The 20,712-nt window shown below is 58.8% G+C and overlaps 2 protein-coding genes across 2 annotated transcripts; one reads left to right on the top strand and one right to left on the bottom strand.

Annotated features, from left to right (window-relative positions):
- The first annotated feature begins 2,487 nt into the window (after window positions 1–2,487).
- INPP5J (inositol polyphosphate-5-phosphatase J) lies at window positions 2,488–12,528 on the top strand. Its single transcript, XM_065904432.1, has 13 exons — window positions 2,488–2,685; window positions 4,556–5,703; window positions 6,053–6,169; window positions 6,319–6,427; window positions 6,639–6,755; window positions 7,269–7,444; window positions 8,083–8,194; window positions 8,335–8,444; window positions 8,590–8,773; window positions 10,952–11,089; window positions 11,246–11,323; window positions 11,450–11,554; window positions 11,765–12,528. The coding sequence occupies exons 1-13, from the start codon at window positions 2,581–2,583 to the stop codon at window positions 12,272–12,274; spliced, it is 3,009 nt and encodes a 1,002-aa protein (XP_065760504.1). The 5' UTR covers window positions 2,488–2,580; the 3' UTR covers window positions 12,275–12,528.
- Window positions 12,529–13,246: 718 nt separating this feature from the next.
- Window positions 13,247–18,201, bottom strand: PLA2G3 (phospholipase A2 group III). Its single transcript, XM_065904864.1, has 7 exons — window positions 17,688–18,201; window positions 16,380–16,512; window positions 15,992–16,126; window positions 15,373–15,677; window positions 14,587–14,716; window positions 14,355–14,471; window positions 13,247–13,764 (listed from the first exon to the last, which is right to left on the bottom strand). Exons 1-7 carry the CDS (start codon window positions 18,199–18,201, stop codon window positions 13,551–13,553), a joined length of 1,548 nt encoding a protein of 515 aa, XP_065760936.1. The 3' UTR covers window positions 13,247–13,550.
- Between the last annotated feature and the right edge of the window lie 2,511 nt (window positions 18,202–20,712).

Below are 20,712 nucleotides of genomic sequence, written 5' to 3'. Positions count from 1 at the left end.
CCCTTCCCGTGGCAAGGCCATGTCTGGGTCTCAGAGCCTCTCTTCCTTCCCCTCCCCAGGAACACAACTATGCGGGGTCTGTTTCGTCATCCGCCAAATGTACAGGTTGGAGTAGATGATGCTGGTGGTGGTGGTGGCGATGGTGGTAACTCCAGGGCAGCCGCCTTTACTGAGAGCTTGCCTGTGCCGGCTGTTGCAGCTGCTATTTCATCATTCAGTCGTGTATGACTCTTTGCTACCCTATGAACTGTAGCCGCCTGGGTCATCTTTCCATGGGATATCCCAGGCAAGAATACTGGAGTTGGTTGCTGTTCCCTTCTCCAGGGCACCTTCCCAACCCAGGGACTGAACCTGCTTCTGCACTGCAAGGAGGATTCTTTACCACCTCGCAAGCCCTGCTTGTGCTGGGCTCTGTGCTAAACCCTTCATATGTATCATACGGTGGCATTCTCACAGCAACCTTAGCAGGTAGCTACTGTTTTTCATCTGCATTACACTCAGAATCTGAGTGACTCTCCAGGTCAGTCAGTGGCACAGCCAGAGACAGAGTCCTATGCAGGATCTGAGAGATGGTGGAGACCCTGCAGAGGAGCCCCCTGCACACTTATTTGCCTGACATTTACCTGGCTTTTCAAAGGCACTGATGCCCCTGTATCAGCCCTGGTGACTGAGCCTTAGGACTGGTTCCTGGGCCCTGGATCTGTCCTCTATCACTTCCAGGGTTGCAACAGAAGCCAAGTACTCCTGAGGGCCTCAGTTTTCTCATCTGTAAAATAGAAGTCAGAGGGCTAGGCAGGGTAGGTTCAAAATTCCTTTCCATTTCTAGTGGCCTGAGCATCACCACCATTTCCACACTCAACTCCTCCCTCACTGCCACCCCATCTTCACCTCCAACTCTACCACCACCTCGTCTTCCATCAACATAACACCCCCCCAACACCTCTCCTGCCCACATCTCTCCTCCACTTTTACTATAACCCTCATCACCATCTCTTCATTCTACCACCTCCACCATCACCAAGCTTTGCTTGTGCCTCTACTGTTGCCATCACCATCACCCCCACTATCCCTTCTATCACATTGTCCACCCCATCACCATCACCTCCACTTTGCCAGCACTGTCACCTCACCACCTGCAACATCCCTGTCCATCCTCCCCTTCCATCATCATAATTATGTGCCATTTCCTCTCCACCCCTGCAGTCAGCAGTGTCATTACCTCCCCCATCGCCACCCAAAAACAACCTTTCTACCCCAGGACCCTACTGCAGCCTGGGTCTCTGCCTCTTCAGATTCCAGCCTCATGGAGACACTGAGCCAAAACTCAGACTATACCCAGAGACAGTCAAGCAGAGGTGGGAAGCCCATCCAGGAGAGGGGAAGGAGGCCTCTGTCCACATGACCTTTTTGCAGGGGACCACACGGGTCCATGAGGATACTGAGGGAACTGTTGACCAGCAAGGAGCTCAAAACTCTGAGTATTTTCTGCCTAAACTCAGTGAGAGCACTCCTTCCTAAACAATCTGGTAGTTCTGGAGGAACTGAGATTTCAGGGACTGCTTAGCAAATGAGAATGTCAGTGGGGAAGAGGCAGAAGCAGAGCCCACAGCCATTTCCACCTATATCTGACCCTTGTCACTCATTCACTCTTCTCATTGATTGATTGGTCCATCCATTCAACCAGCACTTCCCTAGGTGTGGGAGAGACAAGGCCCTGTGCTGGGTCCTGGACAAGGAAGTTCCCAGGCCCTCTCACCATCTGTTTCCCACCGCTTGGCCTTTCTCCACCCTAGTCCCCTTCCCCCAGAAACCCCAGTTGGCTCTTGTGGGTCACAGAGGCAGCTCTCTGTCCTCTCTGAGGCTCAGGGGACCTCCCTACCTCACCAGATGACCTTGAGAAAGTCCCTCTCCCAAGCCACACCCAGTGAGTCCTGGAGAAGGAAAGCTGAGAGGAGCCGCTGGGCCTGGCTGTAGGTGTCAGCCGAGGTGTCTACAAAAGAGAAGGGGCTGGTGTTGAGGCTGAGATGGTCAAAGGGTTCCAGTTGCTGGAGCCTGAGTGTCTGGCTCTGGGATGGGAAGGATAGAGCCAGGAAGGGGGCTGGGCACCAGGGCCTGAAAATGGGGCAAAGGTGGGGGCCAAGGCAAGCCCTGAGTTGGCAGGGAGTCAGGAATGTCACAGGGTCAGGGCCGGGACCCAGGTGTCTCCGAGGCCCTGGAGAGGGGGCTGACCCTTTGAGTTACCTTACCTCAGGTATGTCAGCGCCTCTCCCTTGAGCAAGGGCTGGCCAGGCCTATTGGAAGGAGGGTGAAAACAAGAAGAGAGCTTCCACTATGCTGGGACCTGTGCCAGGCCCATGGGCCCACTCCCCACCCTTTCCTCTCCTACCAAGACCATTCCAGGTTCAGCAGCCAGTTCCCAGAGGGAAGGCCACCTTGCCCAACCACCTCTAGGTTGGAAAGTGGGTGCCTGTGCCTTTAAAATCTCAGCAGGTTGAACCGACTGATGACATCACTGGTTCCCGGGAGCGGAGGAGCTGGAGCTGGAGCCAGAGGGAACCTGGGGCTGCCTGGGCTGCAGACATGGAGGCCCGGGGCGTCGGTGGCAGCGGGAGGCCAGGGACCCCGGCTGGCCTGGGCCCCCTGCCCATGCCCCATGGCATTTCACAAACTGGGGCACCCTCCAAGGTAAGACCCCTAAAGCTAGTCCCCCCATTCCTGATCCTTGGTCCCACACCCTACACACATTGCAGGCACCTTGGTGCCCCCAGCTGAGGGGCTGGCACTCTTCTCTGCCCACCAAGCAGGGACTGGGCAAACAGGGTACCCTAGGGTCGGAGTGGGCAGCGATGGGACACCCAGAGAGAGATGGAGCTAGCCATCTCCAGGACACCATGGGAGAGCCCTGGACTGGGTATCAGGGGACCCAGCCGTGCTTCAGCTTTGCTGTGTGACCTTGGGCAAGTTGCTTGTCTTCTCTGAGCCAATGCAAAATGAGGAGGCTTGTCCCTGAAGACTGAAACTGTGACATCTGGGATGTCTAAGTTGTTAGTATTGGAGGCGGTGTGGTGTTTAGCGGGGGGTGTGGAGTGGGACACTAGAAACCAAGGAAGATGCCCAAAATGCAAGCCTCAAAGAGCTGAGTTTGGGGACAGAGGTGGAGACAGGTTCAGGTTCTCTGAACCGAGAAGGACGCGGGATACCAGCAGAACTGCATCTCTGGAGGCGGGGATGGGGCCGCCCCAGGGTGAGTGCAAACCTTCATTTGCCCTCCGTGGCAAAGGACACTTCATCCTGACTTCTGGAGACAGGGGCATCAGAAACAGGACAGATGGGAAAGGGAGAGGACCTCCCTGCTGGGCCCCATACCCCCAACTCCACCGCCAGAGAGAAAGAGGGTACTTGCTGGCCTGATCTCCCAGGCGAAGTGACGAGGGTAAGAGGGTACAACTTGTGCACAGGATCAACAGAACCCTGGACTTGCTCTGGATGTTAAAATCACCCTCGGGAGTATGGACAGTTCCCTGGAGCTCAAATGCAATCCTAGCAAATGAGCTCAGAAATGCAGAGAGTGGAGACCGGGCTCCCCAGGATTAGTGTGGCCACGGACCCTTCGCCAGGTTCCTTCACTTTACAGACAGGGAGACGGAGGCCCTAGGCAGGGAAATGCTAGCCTAAGGTCACACAGAGCTGGGCTTGGGATCAGCATGGCCAGTCCCAGCAGGGCTCTTGCTCCTGCAGGAGGTCTGGGAATAGGTGAAGAGGACAGAGGGGACTGTGACCAAGGAGGTGGGGATGTTTGCCGGGGGTTGGGGGTGGGGAACAGTGGAGGAAGGGGGGCTGTTTAACAGGCTGGACCTAGGATGCCCAGAGTGGGCATGTCTGGGGGGTCAGATCAGTAGCCCTTGGCCAGGCGAGCAGCACAGACCGTAGCGGGGGTGGGGCAGTGCTCAGGGAAGCTGGCTCCAGCCCTCCAGCATTCCAGGGTGGCGAGGAAGGAGATGCCAGCCCGGAGGGTAAGGGGAGCCCTCAGGCCCAGGCTTACACTCTGCTTCCTGTAAGTCGGAGATTTTAAACTCTGCATCTATGAAAGAGGTTGCACAGATGAGGGAGGGGATAGGTTTCTGTGTCCTGTTTCCTTTAAAAGTGAAACTGATTCACAGCAGAATCGATCGAGGTGAGAAATTAGGAAGAACTTCCTCAGAAAGATGTGCCTTTTCTAGCTAGACAGAGTCGGCTAGGGTCTCTGTGGAGTGGAGGACTGCTTAGGGTTGGTTGACCCTGAGTCTCTGCCTGTTCCTATACAAGATGGGAGTTTCCCAGGTGGTACTAGTGGTAAAGAACCCGCCTGCCAATGCAGGAGACGTTGAGACGCGGGTTCAATCCCTGGGTCAGGAAGATCCCCTGGAGGAGGGCATGGCAACCTATTCCAGTATTCTTGCCTGGAGAATCCCATAGACAGAGGAGCCTGGTGGGCTACAATCCATGGGGTCGCAAAGAGTCAGACACGACCAAGTGACTTAGCACGCACGCATACACGATGGACTCACCTTTTCAGGTCCCAGCAAAGAAATCAGCCCCAGTGCCCTTGGAACCGCGGTTGGCTCTGACACCTGTGGGGCCACGAGCAGCGATACCGCCTTCCTCAGAGGGACCAAGGCTGGCTCTGGCGTCTCCCCAACCCATCTTGGCTCCAGCATCCATCCCTGGAGGGCAGAAAACAGCTCCTGCCCACCGCCGCTCCAGCCTAGCTCCAACATCCGTGGGCCAGTTGGTGATGTCTGCCTCGGCTGGGCCGAAGCCTCTTCCTGCGACCTCAGGCTCAGTCCTGGCTCCGACGTCCCTGGGGCAGCTCCTGATGTCTGCCTCGGCTGGGCCAAGGCCTCACTCAGCTACCCCGGGGCCCAGGCTGGCTCCATTATCCAGGGACCAGGAGCAGGTGCCACCTGCCTCCATGGGACCCGAGCCAGCACTGGCTGCTTCAGGCCTGAACCGGGCCATGACATCTGAGAAACAGCCCCCACAGCCCCCCCACAGCTCTTCCCCAGGGCCCAGTCCGGTTCTGTCGCCGTCTCAGGAACAGGTCCTGGCTCCAGCATCCGTGACACCAGCCCTGGCCTCCACAGGCTGGACACCAGCTAAACAGAGGGACACTCCAGCCCCTAGACCTCCCCCCCATTCTGACGGGCATCTCCCGGCCCCAGCTCAGGCATCTGGTGCTATGGGCTCCCCATCCTTAATGCAAGCCCCCCCAGATCCTCGGGTCTCCCCTTCCTTCAGAGCCCGGCCCGAGGTCCCCCGCAGCAGCCCCGAGGATCCTGTCTTGCCCCGGCCACCCCAGACCCTGCCCCTGGATGTTGGCCAGGGTCCTCCAGAGCCTAGCACTCGCTCCCCGGGACTTCTGTCCCCCACCTTCCGGCCAGGGGCCGCCTTAGCCCAGACCGTGCCCCCACCTCTGCCAAAGCCACCTCGGTCTCCCAGCCGCTCCCCCAGCCGCTCCCCCAACCGCTCCCCAGGTGTCCCCCCAGCTCCTGAGATGGCCCTCCCCAGGCCTAGCACCCAGGGTGCCGGACCTGGTGAGCGTCTGAGTCCCAGCCCTCAGCCCAAAGAAACTCCGGTCCCGCTGACCACCTCCTCCTCTGCATCCACCTCGTCATCCTCCTCTTGGTCAGCCCAGCCCACCTGCAAGAGCGACCCTGGCTTCTGGTGAGGGCCTTCTCCCGAGAGGCTGGCTGCCAGGGCTTGAGCTCCGAGACAAGCAATCCTTTGGTGGGGGGCCCTACTCTGCCCCAGCTGACCCCCCTGAGAAAGAGTCCCTGGGGGTGTTAGACCCACTCTGGGACCCTCAGAAGACAGCAGTCCCCTCGGAAAGGACTTGCCCACCCCTGCCTCAGTTGATCTCCCCTGGAGAGTCTGGTGGGAGGGGTCCTGGGCCCATGGTGGCATTCCGTGGGCATTCACCCACAGCTTGTCTCCCCATTAAGAGCCCTGTGGGAGGGAGCTTGAGGGTAAGGAGTGGTGCCCAGTAGTAACCCTCCCCTACCCCCATCCCCAGGATCACTGTGGTCACGTGGAACGTGGGCACCGCCATGCCCCCCGACGATGTCACGTCCCTTCTCCACCTGGGCAGCACCAGCGATGACAGTGACAGGGCAGACATGATCGCCATAGGGTGAGGGGGCAGGGCGAGCAGACTCCCTCCTGAGCCCCTGGGGCCTCCCAGCCCCTTACCCGTGGGAGGGGTTTCTAGGGCGCCCCCCAGTCCGAACTGGGATGGCGAGGATGGCGAGGCGTGCCATCCTCCCCCCCTCCACCCACCAGGTTGCAGGAAGTGAACTCCATGATCAACAAGCGGCTCAAGGACGCGCTCTTCACGGACCAGTGGAGCGAGCTCTTCATGGACGCTCTGGGGCCCTTCAACTTTGTGCTGGTAACTCGTCCCTCAGCCGCCCCCCAGGGAGGTGGAGACCCCTGGCTTCCCCGCATTAGTTCTGCCTTGACTCACTGCGGGGCCCGCTGAGCCTCTGTGGCCGGGTCCCTGAAATAGGAGGACGGAGGAGCAGACCTTTAAGGACCGGAAAAGGCGAGGGCGGGGTGGGAGCTGGGTCCCGCTGCTCAGCCTCCTCTCGCCTCTGCTGCAGGTGAGTACTGTGCGGATGCAGGGTGTCATCTTGCTGCTGTTCGCCAAGTACTACCATCTGCCCTTCCTGAGGGACGTACAGACTGACCGCACGCGCACCGGCCTGGGAGGCTACTGGGTGAGCCTGGAAGTGGCCTGGGAGGGACCGGGGACCTAAAGGGTCTGCAGGTTAGTCCCCGGTCCCCAAGCAGTGGCAGCATCTCCTCCCCAAACCCCACCCCTTACTCTGAGACCTGCCTCTCCCCACCCACCGCTACCTCCCCTTTTCTAGACCCCGCCCCTTTCTATAAAACTTTCCTAGGAATCCGCCTGCGAATGCAGGAGACACAGGAAATGAGGGTTTGATCCCTGGGTCTGGAAGATCCCCTGGAGTAGGACATGTCAAACCACTCCAGTAACCTTGCCTGGAAGATTTCATGGACAGAGGAGCCTGGCGGGCTTCGGTCCGTGGGGTTGCAAAGAGGGACCCCTTTCTACTCCCACCACTTCCTAGCGTCCCACTCCTTTCCCTAGAACCCGCCGCTCTCCAGGCCTGAAGCCACACCCACTGACCACGCCCACCCCAAACCCCGCCCAGGACTCCCCTCCCGGTCTAAGCCCCGCCCACGACCCGCGCCCCCTGTCTCCCCAGGGCAACAAGGGCGGAGTGAGCGTGCGGCTGGCCGCCTTCGGGCACCTGCTGTGCTTCCTGAACTGCCACCTGCCGGCCCACATGGAGAAAGCGGAGCAGCGCAAGGACGACTTCCGGACCATCCTCAGCCTGCAGCAGTTCCAGGGGCCTGGCGCTCAGGGCATCCTGGATCACGAGTACGGCCCGGGGCGGGGTCTCTCGGAGCTTGGGCGGGGCTGGCGGAGGAGGAGCGGTAGGCAGGCCTTGGGGGAGAGGCGGGCCTTTGGGGGTGCAGACCACCCGCACTCTGTCGAGGAACCGGAATGCGGGAGGGCTTCCCTCATCGGCCTGCAATGCAGGCGACCCCGGTATGACTCCGGGGTCGGGAAGACCCTCTGGAGAAGGGGTAGGCTACCCACTCCAGCATTCTTGGGCTTTCTTGTGGCTCAGCTGGTAAAGAATCCGCCTGCAATGCGGGAGACCTCAGTTCGATCCCTGGGTTGGGAAGATCCCCTGGAGAAGGGAAAGGCTACCCTCCCCACTCCACTATTCTGGCCTGGAGAATTCCGTGGACTGTATAGTCCATGGGGTCGCAAAGAGTCGGACACGGCTGAGTGACCTTCACTTTGATCGGGAAGTGGATGGATCCTTGAGGATAGATCTTTGCTGAGGGGCAGGACCTTGCTGGGAGTCAGAACCTGACAACCCACCCACCCCCCTGTGTCATCACTGAGAGCAGCCAGCTCTGTCAGGTTGGATGGGGGCAGAGAAGATGGAATTGGGCTCTTCTTCCCATGGACCCTGCTGACCACACCCCCCTCCCTTGCCGCAACAGCCTCGTGTTCTGGTTCGGAGACCTGAACTTCCGCATCGAGAGCTACGACCTGCACTTTGTCAAGCTTGCCATCGATAGTGAGCAGCTCCACCAGCTCTGGGAGAAAGACCAGGTGGGGAGATTGCAACCTGCACCCCAAACCCCAAGCACACAGAACATGCCCTAGGACCACCTGTACCCTAGGTGATGGTCCTTGCCCCCACCTGCTCTGCCCAAGCTCTTGTCCAATTCTCTGCTTCTGGATCCTCACAGCTCAACATGGCCAAGAACACCTGGCCCATCCTGAAGGGCTTCCAGGAGGGGCCCCTCAACTTTCCACCCACCTTCAAGTTTGACGTGGGTACTAACAAATATGATACCAGGTGAGCTCAGCCCCAGGATGAGAGGTGGGGATGTGGGCTGAGAGGGGATAAAGGGGATAAAGGAATAAGGATAAAGGAGAGGAAAGGGGAACAGCGGGGCTTGACTCACAGCCCCTGATACTCAGGCTACCCCTGCCCATCGCAGTGCGAAGAAGCGGAAGCCAGCCTGGACAGACCGTATCCTGTGGAAGGTCAAGGCTCCAGGTGGAGGTCCCAGCCCCTCAGGGAGGGAGAGCCACCGGCTCCAGGTGACCCAGCACAGCTACCGCAGCCACATGGAGTACACCGTCAGTGACCACAAGCCTGTGGCCGCCCAGTTCGTCCTGCACGTGAGTCCTGGCTTCCCCTCATGACATCCCCAAGCCCGACTCAACATCCCACTGCCCACGGGTGACCCCAGGCCCTCACCACCATCCACTTATCATGACAGACTGGGAGTGGGACTATGATCTCCATTTTTAAATGAAAAAACCCTGAGGCTCAGAGACACAGCATCCGCTGCCCAGGGTCACATGGTTAACAAAGGGAGGAGTTAGGATTTGAACCCAGGCTAGGCTGATTTCAAAGAGTATGTGTTTTCCATTCATTTCTAACTCTCTTTTTCCAAGAAATGTTTAATAATTGTGTTAAAACTCACATATATCGTAAGATGAGCGAACTCAAAATACATACTCAAATCCCATGGAGTGTTCACTCACATTCACTTATTATTTATTTACCATCTTACCATATGTGGTGGGGAGAGGGAGTAGAGATATAAAACAATACACAGCTAGGCTCTAAATAGTTACTATAAAATTTAGCATTGTGTTTAGGATTGAGACCTCTACTTGCGAAAGTAGAGAGGGGAAATCCAAGAATGTCAGAACTGGATCTTAGAGATCATGTGATCCAACTCTCCGTTTTTCAGGAAAACAGAGGCCCTTAGTGAGGTAGGCATGAGCCCCAGGTTGCACACAGGCTCAGCGGCATGGTAGGGTGGAGCCCACTTTCCAGCCCTGAAACCCAACTCTGGGCTCTCCTATTCTCTTGGTCTGATAAGATGGAGCCCAGCAGGCCAGAGAATACTTTCCCCGCTAACTTTGTCATTTGATCAGTTGGCTGTACGGCAGCCAATGTCCCCAGCTGGGAATGGAAATCTGCCTATGTCTGACCTCCTATGACCTTTGGTAAAAGCCTTGAATGTGAGGTTTAAACCCCAATCAGGCACCTCACCTTAAGAACCACTCCTTTTGGGTGCTCTATCCTGCATTCTTTGTCTATAACTCTGTCCCTTATAAGATATTACCTGTTGAGCACCTCCTCACCTCCTCCTCTGGCTTTGTGCCTGAGCCTGTGTAGGATACGTCAATGTGTCATCTTTTTGAATGCCCTGGTAGGTCCCAAGGATGTCCACATTCTCCTCCTGGTTTCACCGATGAGGGAAACAGAGCCTCAGAGAACTTCAGTCTTTTGCCCAAAGCAGCATAGAACAGGGCTCAGCAGGAGTTTTGATTCCATAAGGCCCTGGAGCATGTTTCCGAGACCCGAGCCTGGCCACCCCAGCCTGGTTCCTGCTGTCAGGAACCCAGGGGCAGGGAGAGGAGGTGCTGGTTTCTTCTGAAGCAGCTTGGCTTAGAAGCTGAGGAGGGGAAGAAAGTGGAAACCAGGTAAACAGGGGAGCCAACAAAAGCCTGAGGCTGGCACCACCTGAGTCCTTCCCCGAGGGACAGAGCTGGAGCCAGCACCCTGGCCACCTGCCACCCCAGCAACCTCATCCCCATGGTGAGCCCCCGATCAGCCCGGGGTGACCCTGGGAAGAGGAGACTCATGGTTATTGTTTGTCTCCATGGACTGGTGACAAACAAGGTTCATAGTGGTCCCTTAGTACAGGTGGGGAAGCTGGGTCTCACTTAGGGTGGCTTGGAACTTACCTGAGGTCATGAATAGGTTAGTAGCAGAGCCTAGAAGGTCTTCAGGCTTCTCCCCAGAGCTCTGCTTGCTGGCTCAGGGGTGTTCAGTTTACCCCAGAATATCCAGGGCATCGTGGGACTTTACCTGTCTCCTTTGTTAGTGTATAAGCGAGTCATTCATTGAGCACCTACTGTATATTGAGAAGTTTATAGGATGCTTTATACGGTATCTCACTGAATCTTCAGAGCAACCCCAAGAGTTAAATGTGATCCATCAGAGTTTACAGACAGGAGCCTGGGTATTCAAAGAGGTCAAGAAACTCACCCCGGGTCATACTGCATGCCTGTGGCAGAGCCAGGGCCAAACCCACAGTCTACCAAGGGTCAAAACTGTGTTCTCATTCACTCCCCACAGAGGCTAAGGACAAAAGGAGCCCTGAGCTGGGAGGCAGGAAGCCTGGCATTTATCCTGGACCTGCTCTTCCTCAGTTTCCCAGTCCATGCAGCGGCCTCATAGGCCCTTCACCTCAGCTTATTTGTGCCAACTCAGACCCAAGGGCTCTAGGTGCAGAGAATGCTAGAGGGTCTCCCCTGATGTTGCCTCCCCCCGGGCAGTTTGCTTTCAGAGACGACGTGCCTCTGGTGCGGCTGGAGGTGGCAGATGAGTGGGTGCGGCCGGAGCAGGCCGTGGTGAGGTACCGCATAGAGACGGTGTTCGCCCGCAGCTCCTGGGACTGGATCGGCTTGTACCGGGTGAGAAGGGCAGGGGCAGTCAACAGATCAGGGAGGGAGCTTGGGGCCTGAAGGGGCAGCCAGGGACCCATACAGGGCTTCTCCAGAGTTTGATGTCACCCAGGGCGGCTGTAGGGTCACCATTACGGGTCACGATCCTGATTGCTCTCGCCCCAGGTGGGTTTCCGTCACTGCAAGGACTACGTGGCTTATGTCTGGGCCAAACACGAGGATGTGGACGGGAGCACCTACCAGGTATTTAAGGGGAGGGGGAGAGTGGGATGAAGCCCTCATGACCCTTGGGGGTTCAGGATTCAGTTTCAGGGGTCCTGAGGCTGCCTCCCTCACCCCAACCTGGGCCTAAACCTCCCCACCCACCAGGTGACATTCAGTGAGGAGTCACTGCCCAAAGGCCACGGAGACTTCATTCTGGGCTATTATAGCCACACCCACAGCATCCTCATCGGTGTCACTGAGCCCTTCCAGGTGAGTGGTCCTGGCTGCAGAGTTTGGGCTGGGGGTGGGGAGGTGGTGCCAGAAGACTGGTCAGATCCTCTAGAGCCTCTGCGTTCTCGGTAAGCTCTACAGTAGCCTGACCTTCCTGGGTCTGCCAGTGGGGAGGGCGGGAGGGGTTCCCAGAGGCCTCCACAGCCGGTTAGGGAGAGGGGCACCCCAGTGAGCAGCCTACCCCCCCAGATCTCGCTGCCTACCTCGGAGCTGACCAGCAGCAGCACAGACAGCTCGGATTCCAGCTCGGAGGATGAGGATGACAGCACCCTGGAGCTGCTGGCACCCAAGTCCCGCAGCCCCAGCCCTGGCAAGTCCAAGCGGCACCGCAGTCGGAGCCCAGGCCTGGCCCGCTTCCCCAACCTCGCCCTGCGGCCCTCGTCCCGGGAGCGCCGGGGCACCAGCAGAAGCCCCTCGCCTCAGAGCCGCCACCTGCCCCAGGCGGCCCCCGACAGGGGCAGCAATGGTGGCAGCCGGGGCAGCAGTGAGGAGGCGCCCCCTGGGCTGCCGGGGACCTGGGCTTTCCCGCCATCTATGCCTCGAAGCCTGGGCTTGCTGCCTGCCTTGCGCCTAGAGACCGTAGACCCCGGTGGGGGTAGCTCCTGGGGACCTGATCGGGAGGCCCTGGCCTCCTCCGGCAGCCTGTCTCCCAGCCCCCAGGGTCGGCAGGGGCTGGAGGAGGGGGCCCTGGGGCCCTGAGGGTGAGGTGGATGGGCGGGCCCAGGTGGCCCCCACTCTGCCCCAATCTTCTGCAAACCCACCTGCCTCCCACCTGCCGCTGCTCCAGCTTGATCTGCACCTGCCACTCTGTTCTGGCCAGGGGTGGCCACCTGGGGTCCCCCGAACTCGATCCTGGCACCTCAACTGTGACAATCAGCAAAGCCCTGTCCTGGCCCCCATCTGGGATGGGGGAGGGGAGCAAACCCAGAGGTCATTGTTTAGGAATTAAATTCTCCAGCTTCACTCCCGACTCCTTCCTAACTTGCTAGCAGTCTGGGGTGGGGAGCGGGTGGTCGGAGGAAAGGACTACAGAGGCGAGAGGATGACAGGTCTGGCAATGACTAGGCACCAGCTGTATACATCACACATGCCATCTCCTTTAATCGGCACCTAAGCCTGAGTTGTGGCACTGACTTCAGTGCAGTTCTTAGCCCCATTTCACACGTGAGCAAACTGAGGCCTCCAAGAGGTCCTGTGAACCTTTGAAAATCAGTCGTCTAAGTGCAGTTTGGCTGGGCGTTGGAGGGAGAGAACGTTTACTGGGTGCTGAGTGCTGTCTGGGAGTTGGTTCACTTAATCCTCAACAACCCTATGAGGTAGCTCCTGTCTACACCCCCCTTTCTCAGAGGAGGAAACTAAGGCTCAGAGTGAAGGAGGTCTCTTGCTCAAGGGCATAGGGAAGGTCTGAATTTAGGTTTAGGGCAGAAAGAATGGGCCAGGGCTGGGCTGGGAAGGGCATAGCAGCTGTTAATAGAAGGGGGTCCCCTGGGGAGGAGGGGAACTAAGAAGCCCCTCTCTAGCTCCCCCATCCTGTATTCAGACAGAGGCCCTTCTGTGACTTCCCTCCTTCACCACCCTCTGCCCCCAGACCTCAGCAGGCGGGCTCTGGGGCTTTCCTGGACAACTCGGATATATGTGTACCTCCTCCTGGTACCTCCTCGGGCTCCTGCAGTGTTATCCTCTCCTCTTTCCCATCTGGTTGTTAACTCCCTGGGAAGGCCCAAGCCTGGGGCAGCAGAATGAGCCTCCTGAATACCACATCCAAGCGCAGACAGTTTGTGTCACCAGCCCAAGATCGCTCAGCACAGCAGGAGGCACGGTCCAGCATTTGGGCCTTGGCCCCCACAACCCTCCATGCAGCGCTCTGTCTGTCCACACTTCAGTCTCACAATGGAGGGGAAGCTGAGACCCACCCCAGGGCCCAGCAAAGCCAGTACAAGGTCCGATTTAGTGCCCAGGAGAACAAGAAGTGAGGTCACTGGTTCCAGGGTTTCTGCTGTCCTTTGGGTCCTCTGGCTCCCTGGGTCAGCTGCAGGCACCGGTCATAGAGTGACATGGAGGCCTTTGGGTGCTCTGAAGGCCTTCCCTGCCTGTGGTGTGTGCCCGTCCCCTGGAGCTGGCGTCGCCTCTGCTGAAGTCGCCGCAGGTGCCGAGCTGACACTCTGATGGCCCTGGGGTCACTGGAACAGCTGTGGGGAGAGAAGGGGGAGACGGGGGGTCATAGCTGGCAAGAAACCCACCCTGCTCTGCATACAGGGGAACCAAGGCCCAGAGAGGAGCAGGGATGGGGCTGGGGTGGGGAGTGGTTATACTTAGCAGGGAGCCAAATAAACCTAATTTGCTACTTAGAGGCCGGGGTTCTGCCCGAGGTGACTGCAGAAACCTGGGCCAGTCTGGGCCTCAGTTTCCTACGAAATAGGAAAAGCAACAAGGAGTTGGTTTTGAGAATCAGAATCGAAATGAGATTGTGGCTTAGGAGGAAGAGTTCAGGAGGTGCTTCAATAGATGTTCTGCAGGCCTTGCCTATGGACATCACAAACAATACGCCCTGGCGTCTACCGAGGTAGACGCCAGGGGGTATTGTTTGTAGTGAAATGGAGGTGTGGACAGGTGATTCAGCTAGCAAGACCACACAGGAAGTAGATGACAGAGCTGAGATGCAACCTACGTGGGCCCCGACCCCCTCCATCACCCTCTCAGCCCAGGTGCACAAAGAGGGCAGAGGCAACCCACCCCCTTGGAGAAGTCCCCCGTCCCTCCTGGCCCTGCCATCACCTACCCTTTGTCCTCAGCACAGTCCAGTGGAGGGACCAGTTTGAAGCAGGTCATGCCCAGCAGCTCCCGAAGCACGATGGCGCCCATGGGTGGGTTGTAGAGCCTCAGGAAGCGGGCCAGGCTGAGGGCAGAGGCAAGCTCAGGCCGGGGCAGAGCCTCTCCGGCCTGGAGTCCGTCCCTTCCCGGTGCCTGACAACAGGCAGCCCACCCCCCCCAGGGGTGCAAGCAGGCCTCACCGGCGCGTGCAGTTGCAGTGGAAGAGGGGGTCCCGTGCGCTGTTGAACACCTGGAACTTGGTCTCCTGGGGCCCAATCTGATGCTCACACCGGTCCAGGCGGCGGAAGCTGCGGCAGGCCCAGCGGACACCTGGGGGCAGGTGCAGTGGTGAGGGAAGCCCTGTGCCGCATCGAAGTCTCACTGCTGCCCGCTGCCTGCTGCCCTCTGGCACAGGCTCAGTCCTCCATGCACGGTGTCCCTTCGTCTCCTGTCTTCTGTTCCCGGAGAGTGGTTCACACGTAGAGGACACAAACACACACCCACACACACACAGAGCAGCGCTGCCCTGGGGGAGGCCCAGACAGGTAAGAGTGGTCAGAAAAGGTTCCCTGGAGGCAGAGGCTGCTAAGCTGATGCTGAAAGAGGAAGACTCAGGGAGAATGGCCCAGGGAACAGGAGCAGCACGTGCAAAGGCCCAGCAGTGGGAAAGAGCAAGCAGCTTCAGAGGAAACAAATGCAGTTTGTGAAGCTGGAATTTTGACTGGGGAGTAGGGTTTGCAGGACCAGCACCCAAAGAACCCCTGGGTGTTGGAACACTGTGGTGGAGGCTTAGCGGGGAGTCCCATGGTCAAGATTGCAGCTTACAAACATCCCTCTGGCTGCAGTGTGATTTGATGGGTGAAGTTGGGAGTCACTGGAAGGAGTTCAGAGCAGGAAAGGAAATAACACAGGGCCCCCCTCAACCCCACACAGAGGCTCCTCTTTACCTCAGGTGCCCCCAAAGTTAGGTTAGGTTCTGCGCTCACCCTGAGGTTTTAGGCCACCCCGAGGCCCCTGGAGGCCTGGATTGGTGACCTCCAGCTGAACTCTGGGGAGCATGGCAGGCCCAGTGGAGGCCGCAGGGGCCTGGAGGGCTGTGGCCTTGGCTTGACTGGAGTGCCTGGAGTCTTTCTGCTGTGCTGGCCACTTCCGAGGATGCTGCGTCAGCTCAGGTTGGCTTGGGGCTGTGTTCTGGGGACTGGGAGTTGGGGTGGCAGGGGAGCTCCAAGAGGCATTGTAGAGGGTCCTGGGCTGGAGACGAGCAAGCGGCACAGAGCCATACCTTCTACACCTGGGAGGCAGCACATGGTGGCATTAGTCACCCAGAATCGTCCCTCCCAGAGGTCCCCAGGTTCATCTCCATGGAGATCGGGGCTCTGCCAGTCCCATCCCCCCATCCCACAGCCCACTGGGTTGTGCAGGGCACCCAGGGAATGTCTGTATCCCGGGGCCCCCACCCCCTCCCCGAGGAGAGGACAGGGAGGACAGGACGAGACATGGTTCCCTGGAGGATGGACATACAGACAGGCCTCCCTCCCAGCCTTGGAGCCCCAGCTACCCCCCCCCCCCAGGCTGGGAAGGGGGTCAAACAGGGAACCAACGTACCCGCCCCACCAGTACCACTCCACACAGGCCTCCTGCTCCTCCAGCACAAAGCAGGGGATCGCCAGTACATTGAAGAAGACCACGCCCACGATGTCGGAGACGGAGTCCCGCTGGTTCTGTAGGCACTGCTGGAACCTGCCCCAGAGCCGGCGCTCAGTCCCTGGATCCGAGAAGCCTACCTGGCTCCTCTCCCAGACCACCCGGCCACCACTACCAGCCAGGTGACATGGAGTCCAAGAATCCCAGCTCCTGTTAAACCTCAGCTTTCCCACTGCACAAGGGAGTCTGGTTGGGTGATCCTTTGGGACTCTGGAGCTCAGACTCTGTACCCAGTAACTGGATAACCCCACCCTGAGCTCCCAGCCCTCCCTGCCCACCGCTAACTAACCTGGCATCACAGCTGCAGTGGGAGATGGTGTGAAATCGGTAGTTCCGGATGCCGTAATTGTACTGGAAGGGTGAGACCGTCTGGGGGCAGTGGTCGTGTTCCTGGCAGCAGAGATCAGGGCCCTGGAAGACCCCTGCAGGGAGCAAAAGGGGCACTGGCTCAGCAGGGGCCCAGGACCCTCAGCACCACATGCCAACTCTGCCCATGTGGTGTCAGGAGCAGACACACCTCCGTGTCTCCCTCTGTGGGACTCACGGTTCCAACACTTGAAGAGAACACCCAGGTGCAGCCTCTGCTGAGCAACGCCAAGTGCCAGGCAGCCCACCCAGAAGCCCTTGCCCATGGAAAAATCTTCCTCAGGTGAACAGGTGTCTGCCTCTAGAGTTCTCAGGCTTGCACCCCAAGTGAAACTCCAAAGTTCCAAATGTGTGTGAGATGGGATGGCAAACAGTCGGGTGCAGCCTCGCTGGCGCAATGAGGCATTGTCAGGATGCCAACCTGCTCCAATGCAAGTGCCAAGTCCTCCCACAGCCCTCCGCACGTAAGCGCAGACAGCTGTACTGAGAAGTGCAAAAAAGCCATGCATGCTTTCTACCACCCGAGCAATAAGGCCCTTTACTGAGCATCTTCCAAACGTCTGGCACTTCCCACCCCAGCACACAGCAGCCCTGGGAGGGAGTTGTCACTTTTACTGTACAGGTTCAGAGAGGGGAAGTGACTCATTCAGCTTGGAAGGGCTGAGCTGGGATTTGAACCCAAGCCTTTGGGTCTCCTTGTCCAGTTGGCTGGGCATTCTGTGCCTATAAATCCTCCTCTTGGGTAATGGCTTTTTGGCTTAGCCCAACCTGGACAGCCAGCCCCAGTCAGCCCCCTCCCTGGTGACTAATGGTGATTGATGATGGCTCCCAGATGTGAGTAGGACATTTCCCATCTATAACTTCATTTGAGCACCCCAAGATGAGGTTTACGGTCACCCCATTTTACAGGTTTCCCTGGTGGCTCAGCAGTAAAGAATCCTCTTGCCATGCAGTAGACACGGGTTCAATCCCTGGGTGGAGAAAATCCCCTTGAGGAGAAAACGGCAACCCACTCCAATATTCTTGCCAGGAGAATCCCATGGACAGAGGAACCTGGAGGGACAGAGGAGCCTGGCGGGCTACAGTCTGTGGGGTTTTACAGATAAGGACACTGAGGTTCAGAGTAGCTAAGTCGCTCCCTCAGGACACGCAGCCTGGGAGAGTGGATGCCGGGGCTAACGCCTGCACTTCCTCCCCCACCAGCCCCCCAGTCCACACCCCGAGGGCTCACCCAGCTCCGTGGAGTTCCTGGCAGAGTCCCCGACTCCACACCACAGTGTGCCAGGCATAGTCCAGCCCCTCTTCACTCGCTGGAGCCCGATGCCAGGCGCCGCACTCCGCCCTGCTGCTCGCTTCTGCCTGGTCCCCGCTGGACTCTCAGCAGGCCCTTGGCAGACCTCCCACTGGCTCTGAAGGATGGCCAGGGCTCTCTGCAGCTCGGGTCCAGGGGTGTGGATGAAGGAGCCTCGGGTGATCTCACCAGCACAGAGCGCACTGTAGGCTGCAGTGAGCTCTGGCTCATCCTGCCGGCTGCACACCTGCAGTCTCCCGTGCCCATCCCAGCGGGCATGGAACAGGGCTAGTCCCTGGACATCCTTACCCAGGAAGCTCAGGGACCCCAAAGAGATGCTGGCGATGGGCCTGGCCAAGTGGCAGGAGGTGCTGTGCAAGTGGAGGGCAGGGGAGCCCCCCGGAGCCACCCCCAGGAAGCTCAGCACTCCCCACAGTGCCACCAGAATCCCCATCCTGCCCTGGCCCAGCCAGACAAAGCCCTCGGGAAGCCTACCCTGGTGGGCCCACGAGGCAGCAACCCTGCGGCCGCCGAGCGGAAGCGGTGCCCAGCCGAGCTGGTGTGGCGGCGCCAATGAATGGAGCTTTGGGAGGAGTAGGAAGGAGCCTGGAGTATGCCGTGATCCGGGGCTTGTAACCGAATCCACCGGCTAGGCAGGCCGCTGATTGGCTGAGAAGTGCACTTGCCGGGGCCCACGCCCCCACGCAGCCTGCCTTTCTCCTCCAAGCCTTCCAGTCACCTGCGCCGGCCCAGCCCGCCTGGATGGGAACAGTAGGAGCCAAAGCCCTGGGACCTGGGGGCGGGGGACCAGGAGGGGTGTCTGCGTCTCCCTGGGTGCGGGAGGAGTGTCCAGGGGCTCAGAGGAGGCTCCTGAACTCGGCCTCATCACCCCGCTCAGAGGTGGCTGCCACGCCCACCTCCATGAAGCTGGCGGAAGGCCCTGAGACTGCCAAAGCTGGGTAAAGGAGAAGAGGGCAGAATTGGGGCTTTGTGGCCACCCCCTCACCCGGGAGCTCTGAGGCTTCTGGGAAAGGGAGCATCCATCCCCCGGCCCGTTGGGGTGCTCCCCCTGCCCAGTCCTGGTTCTAGGAAAGGCACTCAGCACCCTCAGGGAACAGAGTCCCAGGTCTCCCCGCTTCCTGGACTCCAAGCACAAGCCAGCCACCACAGACTTTGAAAGCAGCTCTGGGCTGGGCTGGGCTGATCCTTTGGACTTTAAGGGACTGAGGTCCCCAGAGGAGCAGAGGTGGACTGGGGGCTGGGTCTGCTGGCACCTCCTTGCTTGGACTGCAGCCACCTGGGGACACGGCAGGCCATCCTGTGTCCTGCAAGAGACCCATGTGGTCTCTCCATCAGGGAGAGGCAACACCCAGCAGATGTTCCTGCGTCTCAAAGCTGATGTATTATTCAACTTCCAACCAACTGGGAAAGCTGGGTACTTAAAACCCACGTGCAGATGAAGAAACTGAGATTCAATGAGGGTGAGGAAACCTCAGCTGACAGTCAGACCCCAGCTGGGGACTAGAGGGGTTAGAGCTGGGGCTAGAGGCTGGGAGTGCAGCTCTTGGGGGGCTTTGCTGGGAGGTCAGAGCCGGCTGGGACAGTGTCTCTTCTGTTCTGCCTACTGCTCCCGTAACATTCCCTCAATCTCCACCTGGGTCTCTTCCAGGAGGACGAGCCCCAGTGGGGGCAGAGGTGGGGAAGGGCAGCTCCCTGGGGCAGAGGAGGGAGAAGGGAGCTACAGGCTATGCAAATGCATCTCTGGCTTCTGCAGCAGCCTGGGTTTGTAGCTCCAAAGGTCATGGCTGGGGACAGTAAAGAGGAGGGGGAGATGGGGAGGGGAGCCCAGCATCCAGACTCCTTCTCTCCAGAGGCTGGGAAAGGGGGGTGTAGGGTAGAACAAGTGGTGGCCGGAAGGGTGGGGACACCTGGGGTTCCCAAAGGCAGGGACTGAACACAGGGGTTCCCTCTGGGAAGAAGTCTGATCTTCCCACTGTTCTGAGAACTTTCCCAGTATAAGACCCTGTCACATACCTTGCCCTCCTTTTTTATATTACAGAATCTTTTTGTACTGGTCGCAGCCCAGGGAGTCTGGGAGGCACCAGGTCAGCAACCAGACTTTCAAGGTGGGACAGACCAAGCTTGGGTCCTGGCACGGTGTGACTTCAGGCTTGGAAGTCTCAGCTTCTCTGAGCCTCCATCTTCTCATTTATGTGATGGACATACTCACAGTGGCCACTTCACAGGGCCCTGGGCACAGTGCCTGGCATCTGAAACGCTGTCGCCAAAGGCTCAGGGCACCCCTGGGCAGGAAGCAATTTACGCAGAAGAAGGCGCATCCCCAAGGTTCTGGGGCCACAGCATCTGCGGTGGGGAGTCCTGGTGAGGCCCCTGCCTGGTGATGTGACTGCAGGTTTGTCCCTGCCGCTCTCGGGGTCTCCGTTTCCTGCTCCGTTCAGTGCCGGGTGCAGTGGAGCTGACCTTTGAGGTCTCTTCCTGCCTGCCCCAAAGGGAGGCGGGCTGCGGCCTGCCTGGGGCCTTGAGGGAGGGTGTCACTGGATTTTCCCTTCAGATTAACCGGCAGCCACGTCAGCTGGACAGGCTCTGGGGCTGTGCTTTCCCCAGGGGGCGCCCCTCAGCAGCCTTGGAGGGGAGGGTGCTGGGAGCCAAACCAGCAGGACAGGACAGGACCGGACCAGCGGGACCCACAGACAAGAGGAGCCCCACCCGTCCGGGGAGTGGCAGGGTGCAGAGTCGGTGACCCCTCCCTCCCCTCCCGTCTGACGCCCCTACCCCCACCATCCTGTCTCCTTGCCCCTCTCCCATCCCTCTCTGTCTCTTTGCTGCCCTGACTCTGATTCTCATAACTGATTCTGATTCTGTCTCCTCCATCCCTCCACCTCCATCTTTCTGCCCTGACTTCCCATCTTCCTTCCTCTCTCCATTTCTTTCACTCTGCCTCTAC

Source organism: Muntiacus reevesi, chromosome 13 (genome assembly GCF_963930625.1).
Source record: "Muntiacus reevesi chromosome 13, mMunRee1.1, whole genome shotgun sequence".
Classification (NCBI taxonomy): domain Eukaryota; kingdom Metazoa; phylum Chordata; class Mammalia; order Artiodactyla; family Cervidae; genus Muntiacus; species Muntiacus reevesi.
The sequence above is the reverse complement of the archived record's forward strand: the minus strand, read 5'-3'. Positions and strand labels throughout refer to the sequence as shown.

What these genes read in the sequence shown, in the direction of transcription:
- PLA2G3 (XM_065904864.1), bottom strand. Translation starts at nt 18,201, where the DNA reads ATGGGGATTCTGGTGGCACTGTGGGGAGTGCTGAGCTTCCTGGGGGTG. An exon ending in GAGTGGTACTGGTGGGGCGG is followed by an intron (nt 15,678 to 15,991) that starts GTACGTTGGTTC and finishes GCTGCCTCCCAG; the next exon opens with GTGTAGAAGGTATGGCTCTG. An exon ending in GGGTGGCCTAAAACCTCAGG is followed by an intron (nt 14,717 to 15,372) that starts GTGAGCGCAGAA and finishes ACCTGCCCCCAG; the next exon opens with GTGTCCGCTGGGCCTGCCGC.
- INPP5J (XM_065904432.1), top strand. Translation starts at nt 2,581, where the DNA reads ATGGAGGCCCGGGGCGTCGGTGGCAGCGGGAGGCCAGGGACCCCGGCT. An exon ending in CAGGGCATCCTGGATCACGA is followed by an intron (nt 7,445 to 8,082) that starts GTACGGCCCGGG and finishes TTGCCGCAACAG; the next exon opens with CCTCGTGTTCTGGTTCGGAG. An exon ending in CCGCCCAGTTCGTCCTGCAC is followed by an intron (nt 8,774 to 10,951) that starts GTGAGTCCTGGC and finishes CCCCCCGGGCAG; the next exon opens with TTTGCTTTCAGAGACGACGT.